The sequence below is a fragment of the Tachyglossus aculeatus genome, chromosome 2 (assembly GCF_015852505.1).
Source record: "Tachyglossus aculeatus isolate mTacAcu1 chromosome 2, mTacAcu1.pri, whole genome shotgun sequence".
Taxonomy (NCBI): Eukaryota; Metazoa; Chordata; class Mammalia; order Monotremata; family Tachyglossidae; genus Tachyglossus; species Tachyglossus aculeatus.
Window position 1 is genome coordinate 125,800,953 of NC_052067.1, and position 21,823 is coordinate 125,822,775.

A 21,823-nucleotide genomic window follows, 5' to 3' on the forward strand; every position below is an offset into this window, starting at 1 on the left:
AAGTTGAGATGGACAGAGGCAGCCTGATACCTGGATTTCCACCAGCAGTTCTCCACAGCTCACGCCTAGTAGCAAAGAAAGCACACTGTGGTATAAGATTGGTGAAGGGGTGGGGGAGTGACTGATTTGAATTCAGAAAAGAGGATGTTATTGAGGGTGTCAGTTTGTGCAACTAGGGAAAATAGTTTGGGTATGGAGACTAGACTGTAAGCCCGTGGTGGGCAGGGAATGTGTCTGTTGTATTTTTATATTGTACTCTACCATGCGTCTAGTATGGTGCTCTGCACACAGTAAGCGCTCAATAAATACGATTGATTGAGACCAAATGGGGCATGGTGACTTCAGAAAATTGGATGGCATCAAAAAATCGGAGGTCTCTGTGGGACAGGACAGATTTGCAGGGAGGGGGTATGTGGGAGAGAGGGCGGGTGAGGAGGTTGTGGCCAGATAGGAAGATTTCAGAATTGGTGAGAGTAGAGATTGTTTAATGGCTGGAGATGACGAGATCAAGTTTGTATCCAAATTGATCTGATGACTTGACACCTGTCCACATGTTTTGTTTTGTTGTCTGCCTCCCCCTTCTAGACTGGGAGCCCGTTGTTGGGTAGGGACCGTCTCTAGATGTTGCCGACTTGTACTTCCCAAGCACTTAGTACAGTGCTGTGCACACAGTAAGCGCTCAATAAATACGATTGAATGAATGAATGAATGAATGAATGAAAGTGGGGTGGAGCAGGAAGTCAACAGACTTGAGAAGTGATAGGAGGTGGACATTGGAAAGGTCACTGGGGACATCCACATGGATATTGGAAGCAACGTGGCTCAGTGGAAAGAGCCCGGGCTTTGGAGTCAGAGGTCGTGAGTTCTAATCCCGGCTCCACCACTTGTCAGCTGTGTGACCTTAGGCAAGTCACTTAACTTCTCTGGGCCTCAGTTCCCTCATCTGTAAAATGGGGATTAAGACTGTGAGCCCCACGAGGGACAACCTGATCATCTTGTATCCTCCCCAGCACTTAGAACAGTGCTTTGCACATAGCGCTTAACAAATGCCATCATTATTATTATTTCTCTGTGCCTCAGTTTCCTCATCTGTAAAATGAGGATGAAGACTGTGAGCCCTACGTGAGACAACTTAATTACCTTGTATCTATCCCAGCACTCAGAACAGTGCTTGGCACATAGTAAGTGCTTAACAAATGCCAACATTGTTATTATTATTATATTGAAATACCCAAAGAGCATTGTAGAGATGGAGAGAGAAGGAATGTAAGAAAGGGATCAGAATGGTTCAGAAAGTTGGAGGTGAGGCCTGAGGGGCGGTAGTTGCCCAGGACTAGTAATCAGAGTGAGTGGTCAAAGCAGATGATGTGGGCTTCAAAAGAAGGGAAAGAGATGGATCGGGGAGGGTAGTGTGAAAGCGGCATTGGGGAACAAGAAGGAGCCCAACTCCTCCCTCTTATCCAGTGAATCTTGGGGAGTGAGAGAAGATATGGCCCCTTGTAGAGAGAGTGGGAGAGGAGACCGTGTCTTTGTGGGGAGAGCCAGGTTTGACCGATGGCAAGGAGGAGCAGTGACTGGATCAGGAACAGATCGAGGATAAAAGGGAGTTTTCCCGTGATGGAGCCGGGGGTCCTCAAGCCTCACCTGGCTGAGGCTATGAGAGGACGTCGCCGGTGGTAGGAAGTGGTTGGATGGGAATAAGCTGGAGGGGGCCAGTGTCGGGAGAGAGGATGAAGCACTGCACTGGGAAAGCTGTGTGACTTTGGGCAAGTCACTTCACTTCTCTGGGCCTCAGTGACCTGATCTGTAAAATGGGGATTAAGACTGTGAGCCCTACCTGGGACAACCTGATTACCTTGTATCCCCCCCAGCGCTTAGAACAGTGCTTGGCACAGAGTAAGCGCTTAACAAATACCATCATTATTGTTAGGGAAGCAGCATGGCTCAGTGGAAAGAGCCCGGGCTTTGGAGTCAGAGGTCATGGGTTCAAATTCTGACACCGCCAGTTGTCGGCTGTGTGACTTTGGGCGAGTCACTTCACTTCTCTGGGCCTCAGTGACCTGATCTGGAAAATGTACTTCCCCAACTTGTACTTCCCAAGCGCTTAGTACAGTGCTCTGCACACAGTAAGCGCTCAATAAATACGATTGAATGAATGAATGAATGAAAGGAGGACAAGGAGGCAGTCCAGGAGGGAACACCGCCAAGTGTGGGGAGGGCTGATGGATGGGGACGGAGGTGCTGGGGAGGAAGGACAGGGTTGGGCTGATTAGAGGGACAGATTGAGGGGGCATGGCGAAGTCACAGAATTTTAAGAATTACAGGTGAGGTTGTCAACAGCAATAGCCGCTTAATTTGGTGGTTCCATTGGTTCATTCATTCAATCGTATGTATTGAGAGCTTACTTTGTGCAGAGCACTTCCGGTGAGTCCATTGGTTCCGTTGAAGTCTTCCATTCAGAGCCTTCATTCATTCAATTCATTCATTCAATCGTATTTATTAAGCGCTTACTGTGTGCAGAGCACTGTACTAAGCACTTGGGAAAGAACAATACAATAATAAAAAGTGACAATCCCTGCCCACAACGAGCTTACATTCTGGAGTTATATGGGTTCTGGAATAGACCACGTGTTAAAGTGGTCTAGTGAAAAACTCTGGGACTGGGAGTCAGGGGGCCCAGGTTCCAGTCTGGAAGTGTGCTACTTGAAGGTAAATGACCTTAGATAAGTCATTTAACATCTCTGTCCCTCAGTTTCTTTGTCTGTAAATCACGTTCTCCCTCCTTCTTAGGGTGTGAGACTCATGTGGAACAGGGACTGTGCCTGACTTGATTATCGTATTTCTTCCCAGTGGTTGTCCAGAAATGCTCTGGGCATGTTACTCCCCTCCTCAAAAATGTCCAGTGGCTACCAATCAATCTGCGCATCAGGCAGAAACTCCTCACCCTGGGCTTCAAGGCTGTCCATCACCTCGCCCCCTCCCACCTCACCTCCCTTCTCTCCTTCTCCAGCCCAGCCCGCACCCTCTGCTCCTCTGCCACTAATCTCCTCACTGTGCCTCGTTCTCGCCTGTCCCGCTATCGACCCCTGGCCCACGTCATCCCCCGGGCCTGGAATGCCCTCCCTCTGCCCATCCGCCAAGCTAGCTCTCTTCCTCCCTTCAAGGCCCTGCTGAGAGCTCTCCTCCTCCAGGAGGCCTTCCCAGACTGAGCCCCTTCCTTCCTCTCCCCCTCGTCCCCCTCTTCATCCCCCCATCTTACCTCCTTCCCTTCCCCACAGCACCTGTATATATGTATATATGTTTGTACTTATTTATTACTCTATTTATTTATTTATTTATTTTACTTGTGCATATCTATTCTATTTATTTTATTTTGTTAGTATGTTTGGTTTTGTTTTCTGTCTTCCCCCTTTTAGACTGTGAGCCCACTGTTGGGTAGGGACTGTCTCTATATGTTGCCAACTTGTACTTCCCAAGCGCCTAGTACAGTGCTCTGCACACAATAAGCGCTCAATAAATATGATTGATTGATTGATTGATTGATTGGTTGCTCTCCACTACTCACTGCCCCCACCATCCCAGAATGCCTGCTTGCCATTCTGGTTAAAGGAATTCTTTATTTTTCAATCTGCGGTTCTCAGCCATGTTGGGTTTTTAATTTGTGGCTCTTCAGTTCATAAAACTTTACCACCTTGGCTTAAAACAAACAGGCTTTGGTGCTGGGTACCCTAGATAGAAGTTATACAAATCCATAGGTACATGTATTCTTGTAACTTCTTTGCTTTATGAAGCTGAAGTTGTTTTAATATATTTCATTATTACTTGCATTTTTGTCAGGCAATGCAATTGAAAAATTCTTCCTAAAATTCTAAGGTTCACTGTAGATTTTCTTCCTAAGCTGTTTTGATTTGATAAACAAAAATGTATTTAAACCTACTTCTACTGCTTTCCCTAAAGTTTCTGTACAAATTAATTGGGTTCTGATCCCTATAATATTATACAGCACCAACAGAGATTTCTATAAAATTCCATTGTTTACCTTCAGGTTTCTGAATAGCTTGTACATTTTAGGCTTTATAGCCCTGAGAAAGGACATCAATTCTTCGGGACACTAGAGGGGCATTTAAAGCATTATTGTTGCTCTCCTAAGCGTGTAATTTATTACCGGGAAGGTGGTACTTGGGCCTTGGGGAGAATCTGGCTCATTAAGTAATATTCTTTGATTTGTTGCTGGGAAACGTGAGAGCACTGATCAATATTTGTTCACCAACTCGATGGCCTTAGTCTTTTGTGTTTAACAGGGGAAGCCACATGAAGGCTTCCTTCATGGATTAAAGTGGATGCCAGCAGTAGAGTGAATATGTGGAAAGTCAGGACTTCCCACATTCCAGCCATTGTACCTGGACTTCTGTTACACAAGCCAGAAGCTGCTAACCCTATCAGGCCGGGGGAGTTGATGGTGGAACCCAGCGGGCCCTTGAAAGGGAACACTTGCAAGCCATGACGGCAGAATAAATGACTTCAGGACACGGCGAAACGTAATCTCAGACGTATTGACGTAGAGGTCGATTCTCGGAACACGCAATGATAGACAGGCCAGCCGGGTGGGCAGCAATCAAAGGCTTTGCAAGATTGGGACGCTGAAAGGCAGGCTCTGAAGCAAAGACATTAATTCTCTTTGTAGGACAAAACCATCAGCACGGCAAGGATTTAGCTTTTGGGACAAACAATTTAGAAGGGCGTGCCTGTCACACATCATTCTTTTTAAAAACACTTGCAAACATGGGTAGGATCTCACCATCAGTATCATCTTTGAAAAGAAGACTAGCTCTACATGATAATGCCGGTTTATTATTATTCTTATTATTTATTATTATTATTCTGCCTGGAGACCAAAAAGATACAATACCAGGAGGAAACTAAAAAATATTTCCAACTGGATCACCCAAGATTTCACACACATAGATTGCCCTGGGCGTGAGTCGAAGACCGGGGCTTCCTCTCTATTTGTCCCATCCAACACTCATTCATTCATTCACTCAATGGTATTTATTGAGTACTTACTGTTTGCAGAGCACTATACTAAGCGCTTGGGAAAGTACAATATGGCAATAAAGCGAGACATCCCTACCCACAACAAGCTCAGAGTCTAGAACCGGGGAGAAAGACATCAATACAAGTAAACAGACATCAATATAAATTAACAAAATTACGGATATATACATAAGTGCTGTGGGGCAGGGAAAGGGAGGGAGAGCAAAGGGAGCAAGTCAGGGTGACGCAGAAGGGAGAGGGAGATGAAGAAAAGTGGGGCTCAGTCTGGGAAGGCCTTCTGGAGGAGATCTGCCTTCAGTAAGCCTTTGAAGAAGGGGGAGAGTGATTTTCCGGCGAATTTGAGGAGAGTGGGCATTCTAGGCCAGGGGTCGGTGGTGAGACAGGCGAGATTGAGGCACAGTGAGAAGGTTAGCGGCAGAGGAGCAGAGTATGCGGGCTGGGTTGTAGAAGGAGAGAAGCGAGGTGAGGTAGGAGCGGGCAAAGTGATGGAGAATTTTTCATTCATTCATTCATTCAATCGTATTTCTTGAGCGCTTACTGTGTGCAGAGTACTGTACTAAGCGCTTGGGAAGTACAAGTTGGCAACATATAGAGATGGCCCCTACCCAACAACGGGCTCACAGTCTAGAGGGGGGAGACAAACAACAGAACATTCATTCATTCATTCATTCATTCAATCATATTTATTGAGCGCTTACTGTGTGCAGAGCACTGTACTGAGTGCTTGGGAAGTTCAAGTTGGCAACATATAGAGACAGGTGCCTACCCAACAGCGGGCTCACAGTCTAGAAGGGGGAGACAGACAACAAAACAAAACATATTAACAAAATAAATAAATAGAATAAATATGGACAAATAAAATAGAGTAATAAATACGTACAAACATATATACATATATACAGGTACTGTGGGGAGGGGAAGGAGGTAAGGCGAGGGGTGGGGAGGGGGAGGAGGGGATGAACATGCAGACAGGTGTCAAGTCGTCAGAATAAATAGAAGTAAAGCTAGATGCACAACATTAACAAAATAGAATAGTCAATATGTACAAGTAAAATAAATAGAGTAATAAATCTGTACAAACATATATGCAGGTGCTGTGGGGACGGGAAGGAGGTGGGGAGATGGGGAGGAGGAGAGGAGGGAGGGGGCTCAGTCTGGGAAGGCCTCCTGGAGGAGGTGAGCTCTCAGTAGGGCTTTGAAGGGAGGAAGAGAGCTAGCTTGGCGGATGTGCAGAGGGAGGGCATTCCAAGCCAGGGGGAGGACGTGGGCCGGGGGTCGACGGCAGGACAGGCGAGAACGAGGTACAGTGAGGAGGTTAGCGGCAGAGGAGTGGAGGGTGCGGGCTGGGCTGGAGAAGGAGAGAAGGGAGGTGAGGTAGGAGGGGGCGAGGTGATGGACAGCCTTGAAGCCCAGGGTGAGGAGTTTTTGCCTGATGCGTAGGTTGATTGGAAGCCACTGGAGATTTTTGAGGAGGGGGAGTAACATGCCCAGAGCGTTTCTGCACAGAAATGATCCGGGCAACAGCGTGAAGTATAGACTGAAGTGGGGAGAGACAGGCGGATGGGAGATCAGAGAGGAGGCTGATGCAGTAATCTAGTCGGGAATAGGATGAGAGATTGAACCAGCAGGGTAGCGGTTTGGATGGAGAGGAAAGGGTGGATCTTGGCAATGTTGCGGAGCTGAGACCAGCAGGTTTTGGTGACGGATTGGATGTGAGGGGTGAACGAGAGAGCGGAGTCAAGGAGGACACCAAGGTTGTGGGCTTGTGAGTTGGGAAGGATGGTAGTGCCATCTACAGTGACGGGAAAGTCAGAGAGAGGGCAGGGTTTGGGAGGGAAGATAAGGAGTTCAGTCTTGGACATATTGAGTTTTCGATGGCGGGCCGACATCCAGATGGAGCTGTCCTGAAGGCAGGAGGAGACCCGAGCCTGAATGGAGGGAGAGAGAGCAGGAGCAGAGATGTAGGTTTGGGTGTCATCAGTGTAGAAATGATAGTTGAAGCCGTGGGAGCGAATGAGATCACCAAGGAAGTGAGTGTAGATAGAGAACAGAAGGGGACCAAGACCTGACCCTTGAGGAACCCCCACAGTAAGGGGATGGGAGGGGGAGGAGGGGTCCGCAAAGGAGACTGAGAATGAGATAAGAGGAAAACCAGGAGAGGACGGAGACTGTGAAGCCAAGGTCATATAGCGTGTTGAGGAGAAGGGGGTGGTCCACAGTGTCGAAGGCAGGTGAGAGGTCGAGGAGGATTAGAATAGAGTAGGAGCCATTGGATTTGGCAAGCAGGAGGTCATTGGTGACCTTTGAGAGGGCAGTTTTGGTGGAATGTTGGGGACGGAAGCCAGATTGGAGGGGGTTGAGGAGGGTGTTGGCGTTGAGGAATTCGAGGCAGCGGGTTTAGACGACTTGTTCAAGGAATTTGGAAAGGAATGGTAGGAGGGAGATAGGGTCATAACTAGAAGGGGAGGTGGGGTCAAGAGAGGGTTTTTTTAGGATGGGGGAGATGTGGGCATTTTTGAAGGCAGAGGGGAAGGAACCAGTGGAGAGTGAGCGGTTGAAGATGGAAGTTAAGGAGGGGAGGAGGGAAGGGGCGAGAAATTTCATAAGATGAGAGGGAATGGGGTCAGAAGCACAGGTGGCCAGAGTAACACTTGAGAGGAGGGAGGAGACCTCATCTGAGGATACTACTGGGAAGGATGGGAGAGTAGTGGAGAGGGTTGAGAGCAGGGGAGTTGGAGATGGTGGAGGAATGACTTTGGGGAGCTCAGACCTGATGGAGTTAATTTTACTAATGAAGTAGGAGGCCAGATCGTTGGGGGCGAGGGAAGGAGGAGGGGGAGGAACAGGGGCCCTGAGAAGGGAGTTAAATGTACGGAAGAGCTGACGGGAATGATGGGCATGGGTGTCAATAAGGGAGGAGAAATAGTTTTGTCTGGCAGAGGAGAGGGCAGAGTTAAGGCAGGAGAGGATAAACTTGAAGTGAACAAGGTTGGCTTGGTGTTTAGACTTTCACCAGCAGCGTTCAGCAGCTCGAGCATAAGAGCGAAGGAGGCGGCAGTGGCAGTGATCCAGGGCTGTGGGTTAGTGGTACGAAAGCAACGAAGGGAAAGGGGACCAAGCGAGTCGAGCTGAATATGGTGAGGAGTTTTTGTTTGACACAGAGGTGGATAGGCAGACACAACTTCTACTTGTCAAGCAGGGGCCCGAGACCCCAGAAGGGGCCATTGCCCTGCTCCCCCTTTTCTCTTTGTACCCAGAGTGGCCCTACCCACAGTCCAGTTGGAGCCCAGGCCCGCAGTTCCGATCGTGCCAGGACTGTAGGGTTGGGCTGGCCCCTTGATGATGATGGTGATGATTATGATGGTATTTGTTAACCACTTACTGTGTTTCAAACTGTTCTGATCACGTGGGTAGGTACAAGCTAATCAGGTTGGCCACAGTCCCTGCCCCACATGGGACTCATAGTCCTAGTCATAGAGAAGGTAAATGACTTGCCCAAGGTCACACAGCAGACCATGATTAGAACCCAGGTCCTTCTGACTTCCAGGCCAGTGCTCTATCCACTAGGCCAGACAGTCAGTCAGTCAGTTGTATTCGTTGAGCACTTACCATGTCCAGAGCACTGTACTAAGTGCAGGGGAGAGAACAATGTAACAATAAACAGACACATTCCCTGCACATGACAGGCTTACAGCCTAGAGGGGGAGGCAGGCATGAATATAAATAAATGATAAATAAATACACGACAGCTATGTACCTAAGTGCGGTGGAGGTGGGGCCGGGGGGAGGGAGGGAGGGGGATGAATAAAGGGAAAGAGTCAGGGTAACACAGAAGGGAGTGGGAGAAGAGGACTTAATCAGGGAAGGCCCCTTGGAGGAGAATGCTGCTTCTCCACTCAGATTCCAGGTCTCCCTTCTCCTTCCTGGATCAATTCCTCATCATCCCAGTGATGGTGGTGGTGGCCGCAGGGAGGGAGGAAAGAGGAGGTTGGGAGGATGAGGAGAGAACCAACAAGAGGACCACTGCTGCCTCATTCACTCTAGAATAATAATAATAATAATAATAGCATTTGTTAAGTGCTTACTATGTGCAAAACACTGTTCTAAGTGCTGGGGAGGATACAAGGTGAGCAGCTTGTCCCACGTGGGGCTCACAGTCTTAATCCCCATTTTTTTACAGATGAGGTAACTGAGGCACAAAGAAGTTAAATCACACAGCTGACAAGTGGCGGAGCTGGGATTAGAACCCATGACCTCTGACTCCCAAGCCTGTGCTCTTTCCACTGAGCCACACTGCTTCTGTGTATCTTCTCTGTATCTCCAGTGGCTACCAATCAACCTATGCATCAGGCAGAAACTCCTCACCCTGGGCTTCAAGGCTGTCCATCCCCTCGCCCCCTCCTACCTCACCTCCCTTCTCTCCTTCTCCAGCCCAGCCCGCACCCTCTGCTCCTCCGCCGCCAATCTCCTCACCGTACCTCGTTCTCACCTGTCCCGCCATCGACCCCCGGCCCACGTCATCCCCCGGGCCTGGAATGCCCTCCCTCTGCCCATCCGCCAAGCTAGCTCTCTTCCTCCCTTCAAGGCCCTACTGAGAGCTCACCTCCTCCAGGAGGCCTTCCCAGACTGAGCCCCCTCCTTCCTATCCCCCTCCTCCCCCATCCATCCCCCCCGCCATACCTCCTTCCCTTCCCCACAGCACCTGTATATATGTTTGCACGTATTTATTACTCTATTTTACTTGTACATTTTTATTCTATTTATTTTATTTTGTTAATATGTCTTGTTTTGTTCTCTGTCTCTCCCTTCTAGACTGTGAGCCCACTGTTGGGTAGGGACCGTCTCTATATGTCGCCAACTTGTACTTCCCAAGCGCTTAGTACAGTACTCTGCACACAGTAAGCGCTCAATAAATACGATTGATTGATTGATTGATTGATCTTGTGTCAGGATCGAGGTTAGGGGGTGGCAATGGGTACCTGGATGGAAGGAGAGGCGGCGACTGAGGGGCTTTGCCAGGGAGGCTGTGAGCTGTGCGGTCCAGTAGTCCTAGTGACATTGTCAACAGCTCCCGCCTCCTCCCAGCCATATTCACCTCCCCAGTAGTCTCCTCAGCCAGAGCCCTGTTTCCAGCAAGAGGCTTAGAACAGTGCTTCAAGTGCTTAGTATAGTACCCTGCACATAGTAATAATAATAATGGCATTTATTAAGTGCTTACTATGTGCAAAACACTGTTCTAAACGCTGGGGGGGGGTTACAGGGTGATCAGGTTGTCCCACAGGGGGCTCACAGCCAATCCCCATTTTACAGATAAGGTCACTGAGGCACAGAGAAGTGAAGTGACTTGCCCAAAGTCACACAGCTGACAATTGGCGGAGCCGGGATTTGAACCCCTGACCACTGACTCCAAAGCCCGTGCTCTTTCCACTGAGCCGCGCCCCATTGCATAGGAGGATGCCAGGGGAAGGTTAGTGTAGGTTCCACTTCCTGCCCCTTCAAGCCACAAGAAAGGACCACCACCGCAAACTAGCCTCTGCAGAACTGTTCTTCTTACGAGAACCCAGTTCCAAGCCAACCTGGCTTGCTTTCAGCATTTTGCATTGCCCATCTCTAAATGGCTCCTCGATGGCAGCAGTCTAATAAAATAACTCATACTGCTCTTGTCTTCGCAGCCCACATTCGCCAGCTATTTTTCAGAATTCCCGCTGGGCCTGTCATCATCATCATCATCATCAATCGTATTTATTGAGCGCTTACTGTGTGCAGAGCACTGTACTAAGCGCTTGGGAAGTACAAGTTGGCAACAACTTGTCCACCCCGCATAACACCCTAAGTGGCTTTTCAGTCAGAAACCTTCACCATTGGTGACATCAATCAGTGGTATTTACTGAGCGCTTACTATGTACAGGGCACTGTCCTAGGCTCTTGGGAGAGGACAGTGCAGTAGAGATAGCAGACACGTTCCCTATTCATTCATTCATTCATTCATTCATTCAATCGTATTTATTGAGCGCTTACTGTGTGCAGAGCACTGTACTAAGCGCTTGGGAAGTACAAGTCGGCAACATATAGGGACGGTCCCCACCCAACAACGGGCACCCACAACGAGCTTACAGTCCAGGTGATGTCGGTCCAGCAAAGTTGGGAATAGAATTCCAAGTCTCCTGATTCCTAAGAGCTTTGCTCTTCCCATTGGAAATAACAAGGGAAGAGCAGTGAAACAGTAGTGCTGATACTGGCAAAGATGCTATGACAGTGGAAAGGGAAGAATCAATCAATCAAATCAGTCTTATTTATTGAGCGCTTACTATTAAATCTCCGGTTGTTGCCTATCAACCTCCATATCAAACAAAAACTCCTCCCTATTGGCTTCAGAGCTCTCCATCACCTTCCCCCTTCTTATCTCACCTCCCTTCTCTGGACCCCTAGTCCAAGTCTTACCTCTGGCCTGGAACGCCCTCCCTCTTCAAATCCACCAATCCCACTCACGCCCTTCAAAGCCCTACTAAAGATTCACCTCCTCCAAGAGGCCTTCCCGGACTAAACCCCCCTTTTCCTCAGCTCCTCCTCCCCTCCACGCCGCCCCAACTCACTCCATTTGCTCCACCCCGATTGTCCCTCCACACAGCACTTGTGTATATATGAACATATCTGTAAGCCTATTCATTCATATTAATGCCTGTTCACTTGTTTTAATGGGTATTTATCTATAATTCTATTTATTTCTCTTGATGCCTGTTTACTTGCTTTGATGTCTGTCTCCCCGCTTCTAGATGGTAAGCCTGGTGAGGACAGGGATTGTCTCTCTTTATTGCTGAATTGTATCTTCCAAGTGCTTAGTACAGCGCTCTGAACACAGTAAGCGCTCAATAAATATGATTGAAAGAATGAAAGAACTGCTACCGCGTTAATCCAAGCACTTATCGTATCCCACCTTGATTACTGTATCAGCCTCCTTGCTGACCTCCCTGCTTCCCGTCTCTCCCCACTCCATTCCAGTACTTCACTCTGCTGCCCAGATCATTTTTCTACGAAAACATTCAGGACATACTTCCCCGCTCCTCAAGAAACTCCAGTTTTTGCCCGTCCACCTCTGCATCAAATGGAAATTCCTTTCGATCAGCTTTAAAGCACTCCATCATTTTGCCCCTCCTACTTCACCTTGCTACTCTCCGGCTACAACCCAGCCCACGCACTGTGTTCCTTTAATGCCACCCTTTAATGCCACCCTATTTGTTGTACCTCTGTCTCATCTACCCCATTGCCGAACTCTTGCCCACATCCTGCCTCTGGCCTGAAACTCCCTCCCTCTTCATATCCAACAGCTCTCTGCTGAGAGCTCACCTCCTCCAGGAGGCCTTCCCAGACTGAGCCCCTTCCTTCCTCTCCCCCTCGTCCCCCTCTCCATTACCCCCATCTTACCTCCTTCCCTTCCCCACAGCACCTGTATATATGTATATATGTTTGTACATATTTATTACTCTATTTATTTTACTTGTACATATCTATCCTATTTATTTTATTTTGTTAATATGTTTGGTTTTGGTCTCTGTCTCCCCCTTTTAGACTGTGAGCCCACTGTTGGGTAGGGACTGTCTCTATATGTTGCCAATTTGTACTTCCCAAGCACTTAGTACAGTGCTCTGTACATAGTAAGCACTCAATAAATACGATTAAAAAAAAAAAACAGACAATCACTCTCCCCACTTCCAAAGCTTTATTGAGGACACAGCTTCTCCGAGAGGACTTCCCTGACCAAATCCTCATTTCCTCTCCCTTTGTTCACCCCCTTCCTGCCCTCAGCCCCACAACACCTTTGTACATAGAGAAGCAGCGTGGCTCAGTGGAAAGAGCACGGGCTTTGGAGTTAGAGGTCATGGGTTCAAATCCCGGCTCCGCCAACTGTCAGCTGTGTGACTTTGGGCAAGTCACTTAACTTCTCTGGGCCTCAGTGACCTAATCTGTAAAATGGGGATGAAGACTGTGAGCCCCCTGTGGGACAACCTGATCACCTTTTAACCTCCCCTGCTCTTAGAACGGTGCTTTGCACACAGTAAGCGCTTAAAATGCCATCATTGTTATTATCATTATATCCATTATTTATTTATTTACCTTAATCATCATCAATCGTATTTATTGAGCGCTTACTGTGTGCAGAGCACTGTACTAAGCGCTTGGGAAGTACAAATTGGCAACATATAGAGACAGTCCCTACCCAACTACCAAACACAGTCTTTTAGACTGTGAGCCTTTTAGACTGTGAGACCACTGTTGGGTAGGGACTGTCTCTATATGTTGCCAATTTGTACTTCCCAAGCGCTTAGTACAGTGCTCTGCACATAGTAAGCGCTCAATAAATACGATTGATGATGATGATGATGATGATAAAAGAAATGCATACCTTAATATCTGTTTCCCCCATTAAGCTCGTTGTGGGCAGGGAATGTGTCGGTTACATTGTGGGGTTGTACATTCCCAGGCGCTTAGTAGACTATTCTGCACAAAGTAAGCACTCAATAAATCCAATTAATTGATTGATTAATGGAGAAAAGTGTTGTGGGCTATTTACCGTGCGGCAATTTAATCATTTTGACAAAGTGTGCACTTTTAATGGTGTTTAAAATGTTTTCAAAGAATTTCGCTTCAGAATGTTTCTGTTTGAGAAAGCTCTCAGATAATACAAAACCTTTTTATTGTAGTTCGTCATTATAATTTATGATATGATCATTTATGATATGGTAATTCATCATATTGGTTACCAAAAAAATGGGCTTGCAACGTACCATCATCATCATCACCGGTGGTATTTATTGGTGCTTATTGTGTACAGAGCACTGAACTAAGCACTTGTGAGAGAACCCTACAATAGAGTTGGTAGACATATTCCCTGCCCACAATGAGTTTACGGTCTACCAATGTAGAGTATGGCCAAGCAAAGGGAAAAGACAGAGAAACTAAATTAAAATATTTACTTTGTCTTTCCCTTTCCCAGTGATATCACATAATTTCATAATATACGACTATAATTGAATCTTTGTATTATAAGTTTTTAAAATAAGCTAGGAAGTGATGCTCGAAATGTATTATTATTATTATAATCTGAACCAGATGGAAAAACCAAGTTGTACGTAGTACATTTGACCTAAATAAAGCAAATGTAATTTAAAAGGTAAGTTAAAATAACCATCAGAAAACCATAGGTGTTTATCGTAAAAGTAGATTATAAGGTGCTGTCCTTCATTTTTACCATTCTTTTTTGCCTTTATTAAAGAAAATATTTATGGAGGTTCAGGAAGGTGCAAAGAAAAGAGAGAAGCAGCATGACCTAGTGGATAGAGCATGGGACTGGGAGTCAGAAGGAACTGGGTTCTAATCCTGCCTCAGCCATTTGTCTGCTGTGTGACCTTGGGCAAATCACATCACTTCTCTGGGCCGCAGCTACCTCATCTGTAAAATGGGGATTGAGACTGTGAGCCCCTCTGGAGACAACCCAATTATTTTCTATCTATCCCAGCTCTTAGAACAGTGCTTGGCACATAATAGGTGATTAGTACAGTGCTCTGCACACAGTAAGCGCTCAATAAATACGATTGATTGATTGATTAACAAATACCATTAAAAAATGATCATGTGAAGAAAATGTATATTACATCAGTAGAATTCTGTTAGATGAAATGCATACCTTTTACACAGAAAAGACAGAAAAGACGCCAAGATTCTTTTGGAAGGTGATGATAGTAGTTGCCATCATTATTAATACTACTGATAATAATAATAATAGTAATGGTAACTTATTGAGTATTATATGCTAACACTGGGTTTGATGTAAAATAATCCATCAGGCCAGACAGTCACTGCCATGTAGGGCAATACCGATCAATACCAAGTTGTGTTGCCAACTTGTACTTCCCAAGCGCTTAGTACAGTGCTCTGCACACAGTAAGCGCTCAATAAATACGATTGATGATGATGAATACCAATTTTTACATCCTAAGTAGCAAAGAGAATTGGTAGTGAATCCCCATTTTGCCACTGAAGAAACTGAGCCATGGAAAAGTTAAGTGATTTATCCAAGGTCACACAGTAGGTAAGTGGCAGAGATGGGATTAGAACCCAGGTCCTCTGACACTCAAGAAGCAGCGTGGCTCAGTGGAAAAGAGCCCGGGCTTTGGAGTCAGAGGTCATGGGTTCAAATTCCGCTCCGCCACTTGTCAGCTGTGTGACTTTGGGCAGGTCACTTAACTTCTCTGGGCCTCAGTTCCTTCATCTGTAAAATGGGGATGAAGACTGTGAGCCCCCCGTGGGACAACCTCATCACCTTGTAACCTCCCCAGCGCTTAGAACAGGGCTTTGCACATAGTAAGCGCTTAATAAATGCCATAATTATTATTATTACTCAAGGCTGTGTTCTTTCCACTAGGTCATTTGTGCTTCTAGTTCATATCAAAATTTATTGCTTTACTTTAAAAATTATAATGGAAACTTTTTTCTTTGTAGCTTGAAAATGCCAACTCTTTGTTGAACCAGGCACAGCAACCTTACAGCTATCTCATTGAGTCTGTGCGTCAGAGAGATTCTCAGATTCAGTCACAGAATGAGCAGATTGCAGAACTCAAGAAAGATGTCAGGTAAGTACACAATGTATTCTGCTATTTGATTTAAGGACTGTTATAAGTGCAAATCCCTCTTTTATAGAAATGTTGACCTCTTAATAAATATGCGAAAATTTTGTTCACAATAATAATAACCGTGGTAATAATAATAATAATAATGGTATTTGTTAAGTGCTGACTACGTGCCAAGCACTGTTGTAGGCTCTGGGGTAGATACGAGGTAATCAGGTTGTCCCACGTGGGGCTCACGGTCTTAATCCCCATTTTGCAGATGAGGTAACTGAGGCACAGAGAAGTTAAATGGCCTGCCCAAGGTCACACAGCAGACAAGTGGCAGAGCCAGGATTAAAACCCAGGTCCTTCTGACTCCCAAGCCCGGGCTCTTGCCACTAAGCCATGCTACTTCTCATCGTATTGTGCTTCTCATTGTATTGGTATTATGCAAGTGTTTACAATGTGTGAGAAGCTTTGCAGTGCTTTGCACATAGTAAGCGCTTAACAAATAGCATAAAAAAAAGCACCATGGACAAGTGGTTAGAGCATAGGCCTGGGACTAAGAAGCGGTTAGTACAGTGCTCTGCACACAGTAAGCGCTCAATAAATATGATTGATTGATTGATTGATTGACCAGTGTTGTAATTCTGGCTCTGCCACTTGTCTGCTGTGTGACCTTGGGCAAGTCATTTTACTCCTTTGTGCCTCAGTTCCCTCATCTGTAAAATGGGGACTAAGACTGTGAGCCCTATGTAGGACAGGGACCATGTCCATCTCAATTATCATGTATCTATCCCAGTGCTTAGAACAATGTATGACACATAGTAAGTGCTTAACAAATACCATAATAATAATACATTATTATTATTACCATTATAAGCGCTGTCCTAAGGCCTGGGATAGATAGAAGATAATCAGCTCCAACATTAGGATCAAAGTCTAAGGAAGGAGAACAGGTATTGAATTCCAGTTTTACAGATGAGGAAACTGAGGCTCAGAGAAGTTAAGTGACTTGCCCAGGGTCCCACAGCAGGTGAGTGGTGGAGCTGGGATTAGAACCCAGGTCCTCTGACTCGCAGGCCTGTGCTGTTTTCATTAGGGCCACGCTGCTTCTCTAATATAAAAGTTGTTTTTATTGCTTTAGTAAATCCTTAGACAGAGCTGCATCCCAACTCTAAACTGCAGGCAGACCAGCAGGGCACAATAAAATCAATTAATCAACCAGTCCTATTTATGGAATGCTCACTGTGTGCCAACCACTGTGCTAGGCACTCAGGACTTGGTGACAAGGGGAACAGACATTAAAATAAATTAATGTTGAAGGAATGGAAGAGAATGAGAGTATGAATTTCAGTATTCTGGGGCTGGGGGTGAGGTGAATGTGAAGTTCTGAATGAGTATAGATCCAAGTGCATAGGTAATATAGTAGGGAGATCAAATGGGAAAATCAGGACCTTGTCGGGAAAGGCCTCTTGGAAAGGGGGTGAGGTTTGTAGGGCTTTGAAAGTGGGGAGTGGGTGATCTGTAAGAGGTGATTGGGGAGGGAACTCCAGGCCAGAAGGAGGACGAAGGCCAGAGTTCAGTGGTGAGCCAAGCAAGATTGAAGTACAATGACTTTCTTAGAATTAGAGGAATAAAGTGTGCAGATTGGGTTGTAGTGGGAGGTCAGTGAGGTATGGTAGGAGGGAGAAATTAAGAAAGGAGATGCTTTGTTCAAGTGGAAACTTTGAATGAATCGTGAGATATGGAGGCAAAAGTGAACACAACTCACAGGGCAGCACAAAAAGAGGCAGTGTGTACGCACCGTGTGATCAGGATTATGAGTCCCGCATTGGCTTTTTCATTCATGTACACATCCACAAACGAATTTCACTATCAGTGTTGTATTCTTCAAGTTTGAAGAGCAACTGTATGTCAATCAATCAGTAATGTTTATTGAGCAGTTACTGCTTGCACTGTTCTAAGCACTTGGGCGACTGCAGTATAACGGAGTTGGTAGACATGTTCCCTTCCCACAGAGAGCTGACAATCTAGAGGGATTTGCCAGGTTGATCCTTTGCTTTCTATTTGAGATTCCCCCAAGGCTTAGTTCTGGGTCTCCCCCACCCCCAGCCCCCCAAGCACTTAGTACAGTGCTCCACACATAGTAAGGCCCTAGAAATACCATTGATAATTAGCATTGGTAAAACTCATATACCTAGCATTGTGATAATAGCTCTAGACTTACACAAGTAGACTTCTTCCTAGCTGAGAACATACTAATTGTCTGCACCATACTGGGACTATCCATACCATGTCATCCCCTTAGCACCTTCAAATAATAATAATAATAATAATGGCATTTATTTAGCACTTACTAAGTGCAAAGCACTGTTCTAAGCGCTGGGGAGGTTATGATAGGTTGTCCCATGGGGGCCTCATAGTCTTAATCCCCATTTTACAGATGAAGTAACTGAAGCATAGAGAAGTTAAGTGACTTGCCCAAAGTCACATAGCTGACAGTTGGCGGAGCCGGGATTTGCTAAATCTGTTATTCCCTTCCCTTACATTACTAAACCTTAGGTCCCCTAGAAGCCACTGCCCACAGTGGCATACCATTCATTCATTCATTCATCCATTCAATCATATTTATTGAGCGCTTACTGTGTACAGAACACTGTACTAAGCGCTTGGGAAGTACAAGTTGGCAACATATAGAGACGGTCCCTACCCAACAGCGGGCTCACAGTCTAGAAGGGGTAGACAGACAACAAAACGGAACATATTAACAAAATAAAATAAATAGAATAAATATGTACAGGTAAAATAAATAAATAGAGTAATAAATATGTGCATACATATATACAGGTGTGGTGGGGAGGGGAAGGAGGTAAGGCGGGGGGATGGGGAGGGGAAAAGGGGGAGAGGAAGGAGGGGGCTCAGTCTGGGAAGGCCTCCTGGAGGAAATGAGCTCTCAGTAGGGCTTTGAAGGGAGGAAGAGAGCTAGCTTGGCGGATGGGCAGAGGGAGGGCATTCCAGGCCCGGGGGAAGACGTGGGCCAGGGGTCGACAGCGGGACAGGCGAGAACGAGACACAATGAGGAACGGAGGGTGTGGGCTGGACTGTAGAAGGAGAGAAGGGAGGTGAGGTAGGAGGGGGCGAGGAGATGGACAGCCTTGAAGCCGAGGGTTAGGAGTACCAGAAGCCCATATTCATTCAGTTGTATTTATTGAAAGCTTGCTGTTTGCACAGCACTGTACTAAGCGCTTGGGAGGGTACAACATAACAATAAATAATATTAATGATGATGGTACTTGTTAAGCACTTAATATGTGCCAAGCACTGTTCTAAGCATTGGGGTAGATACAATGTAATCAGGTTATCCCATGTGGGGCTCACAGTCATAATCCCCATTTTACAGATTCTGTAACTGAGACACAGAGAAGCAGACAGATTCCCTGCCCACAGTGATAAATATATCACTGAGACAGAGATAAATATAAATAAATGACAGATATATACATAAGTGCTGTAGGACTGGGATGGGGGTGGGGTGAAGGAAAGAAGCAAGTCAGGGCTATGCAGAAGGAAGAGGGAGAAGAGGAAAGGAGAGTTTAATCAGCCAAGGCCTCTGGAAGGAGATGTGCTTTCAGTAAGGCTTTGAGTGGGAAGAGAGTCACTGTCTATCAGATACGAGGAGGGAGGACATTCCAGACGGCGAGATAGACAAGGCCGAGGTACAATGAGAAGGTTAAGCACTATCAGACAGTAGCAGCAGCAGTAGCACTAGGAAAGAGACAAGGAAGAGTGATTGAACCCCAATTCATTCATTCATTCATTCAATCGTATTTATTGAGCGCTTACTGTGTGCAGAGCACTGTACTAAGCGCTTGGGAAGTACAAGTTGGCAACATATAGAGACGGTCCCTACCCAACAGTGGGCTCACAGTCTATAAGGGGGAGACGGAGAACAAAACAAAACATATTAACAAAATAAAGTAAGTAGAATAAATATGTACAAGTAAAATAAATAAATAAATAGAGCAATAAATATGTACAAACATATATACAGGTGCTGTGGGGAAGGGAAGGAGGTGAGGCTGGGGGGAAGGACGGGGGAGGAGGGGGGGAGGAAGGAGGGGGCTCAGTCTGGGAAGGCCTCCTGGAGGAGGTGAGCTCCAGTCCTGCTAAGCAGATAAGTTCATTACACCATGGGAGGAGACTGCTCTCTCAGGTGTCACACATCGGGATATTGCCTGTAGAGCAGCCCCCAAAACCTCAAGAATCCCTGGAGGTCAGCAGCTATGGTGACAGCAGCAGCAGCTCCTCTAGCTTCAGGTAGGAGCTTGGAGTTGGGTATCCACAGAGGCTAAGGTGTGTCTTTCCCCACGTGCTTCCCTATTGCAGGTGGTAGGGTTATGCTAATCAGGTCGGAGACGGTCCCTACCCATCTTGGGGCTTTCAGTTGTAAGTAGGAGGGTGAACAGGAATTTAATCCCCATTATTGGATGAAGAAACTGCGGCAAAGAGAAGTGAAGTGGCTTACCCAAAGTCACACAACAGGCAAGTGGTGGAGCCAGGATTAGAACCCAGGTCTTGGAGTCCCGGACCTGTGCTCTTTCCACTAGGTCATGTTGCTTCCAGGTGTCCTGCCAGCCACACAGAAACTTCTAAGTAGGCAGCAAGTTTCATTCATTTATTCATTCAATTGTATTTATTGTGCATTTTCTGTGTGCAGAGCACTGTACTAAATGCTTGGAAAGTAAAATTCAGCAGCAGAGACAGTCCCTGCCCACAATGGGCTCACAGTCTAGAGGTGGGGAGACAGGCATCAAGAGTAGTATGCAGGCATCAATAGCATCAATATAAATAAATAGAATTATAGATATATATTGTTAGTAGAATAATAAATATGAACATATATACAGAAGTGCTATGTGGGAGGAGAGGGCAGTAGAGCAAAGGGAGCAAGTCAGGGCGATGGGGAGGGGAGGAGGAGCAGAGGAAAAGGGGGGCTTCACCTGGGAAAGCTTCCTGGAGAAGGTGAGCATTCAGTAGGGCTTTGAAGGGGGGGAGTGTGATTGTTTGGTGGTTTTGAGGAGGGAGGACATTCCAGGCCAGAGGAAGGACGTGGACCAGGGGTTGACGGGACAGGTGAGAACGAGGCATAGTGAGAAGGTTAGCATCCCTCCTCTGAAACATTTAGACAAGCCTTTCAAAGTACTTATCTGTGCATTTGATTTGAAACAAGTTTGTATTCCGGTTGTATTAATGACTATATAAGAGGGAAACAATTGAATCCTTGATTGAATCTTGGCCCGTGAGCTCCATGTGGAACAGGGACATCCTCGGATCTGATTTCTTATGTCTACCTTGGTGCTTAGTCCCCGGCTTGGCACATTGTAAGGGCCTAACGGATACCACAATTATTCAATCAATCAATCAATCAATCGTATTTATTGAGCGCTTACTATGTGCAGAGCACTGTACTAAGCGCTTGGGAAGTACAAATTGGCATCACATAGAGACAGTCCCTACCCAACAGTGGGCTCACAGTCTAAAAGGGGGAGACAGAGAACAGAACCAAACATACCAACAAAATAAAATAAGTAGGATAGAAATGTACAAGTAAAATAAATAAATAGAGTAATAAATATGTACAACCATATATACATATATACAGGTGCTGTGGGGAAGGGAAGGAGGTAAGACGGGGGGATGGAGAGGGGGACGAGGGGGAGAGGAAAGAAGGGGCTCAGTCTGGGAAGGCCTCCTGGAGGAGGTGAGCTCTCAGCAGGGCCTTGAAGGGAGGAAGAGAGCTGGCTTGGCGGATGGGCAATTATTATTGATAAGATTATTTTTCCTTGCTACTGAATTGGCCTAATCATCTCTACTCCTCTCAGTAAAAGCAGTTTGGGATTTTCAGTTTCTTATCCGGAAATGTACCCAGACCCTGTATACAAAAGGGATGTTTTATGTGCAAATATTTGTCAAACTCTGAAAGCAGGGCAGTGCATTCATTCCTAATTAAGCAAAAGTCTAATTCTTAGCATTAGTTGGAATTTGGGTTATGTATTTTTACTGCAGATAATTTTAATTGAAAAGTTTCATTTCTCAGTATCAGGGATTTATATTTTTTTTGGAAAGTAAACCACAAGATGCCTTCAAAAGCCTCATCATAT

General features: G+C 46.1%; 1 protein-coding gene across 2 annotated transcripts in view; it reads left to right on the plus strand.

Moving 5' to 3' along the window:
• Positions 1 to 21,823, plus strand: part of PIBF1 (progesterone immunomodulatory binding factor 1) — a 332,641-nt gene that overhangs the window by 228,140 nt on the left and 82,678 nt on the right. For both annotated transcript variants that reach the window (XM_038741731.1, XM_038741734.1), the window contains one exon: positions 15,553 to 15,683. In XM_038741731.1, coding sequence (XP_038597659.1) covers positions 15,553 to 15,683 — 131 coding nt within the window. The remainder of the gene's footprint in view (positions 1 to 15,552; positions 15,684 to 21,823) is intronic.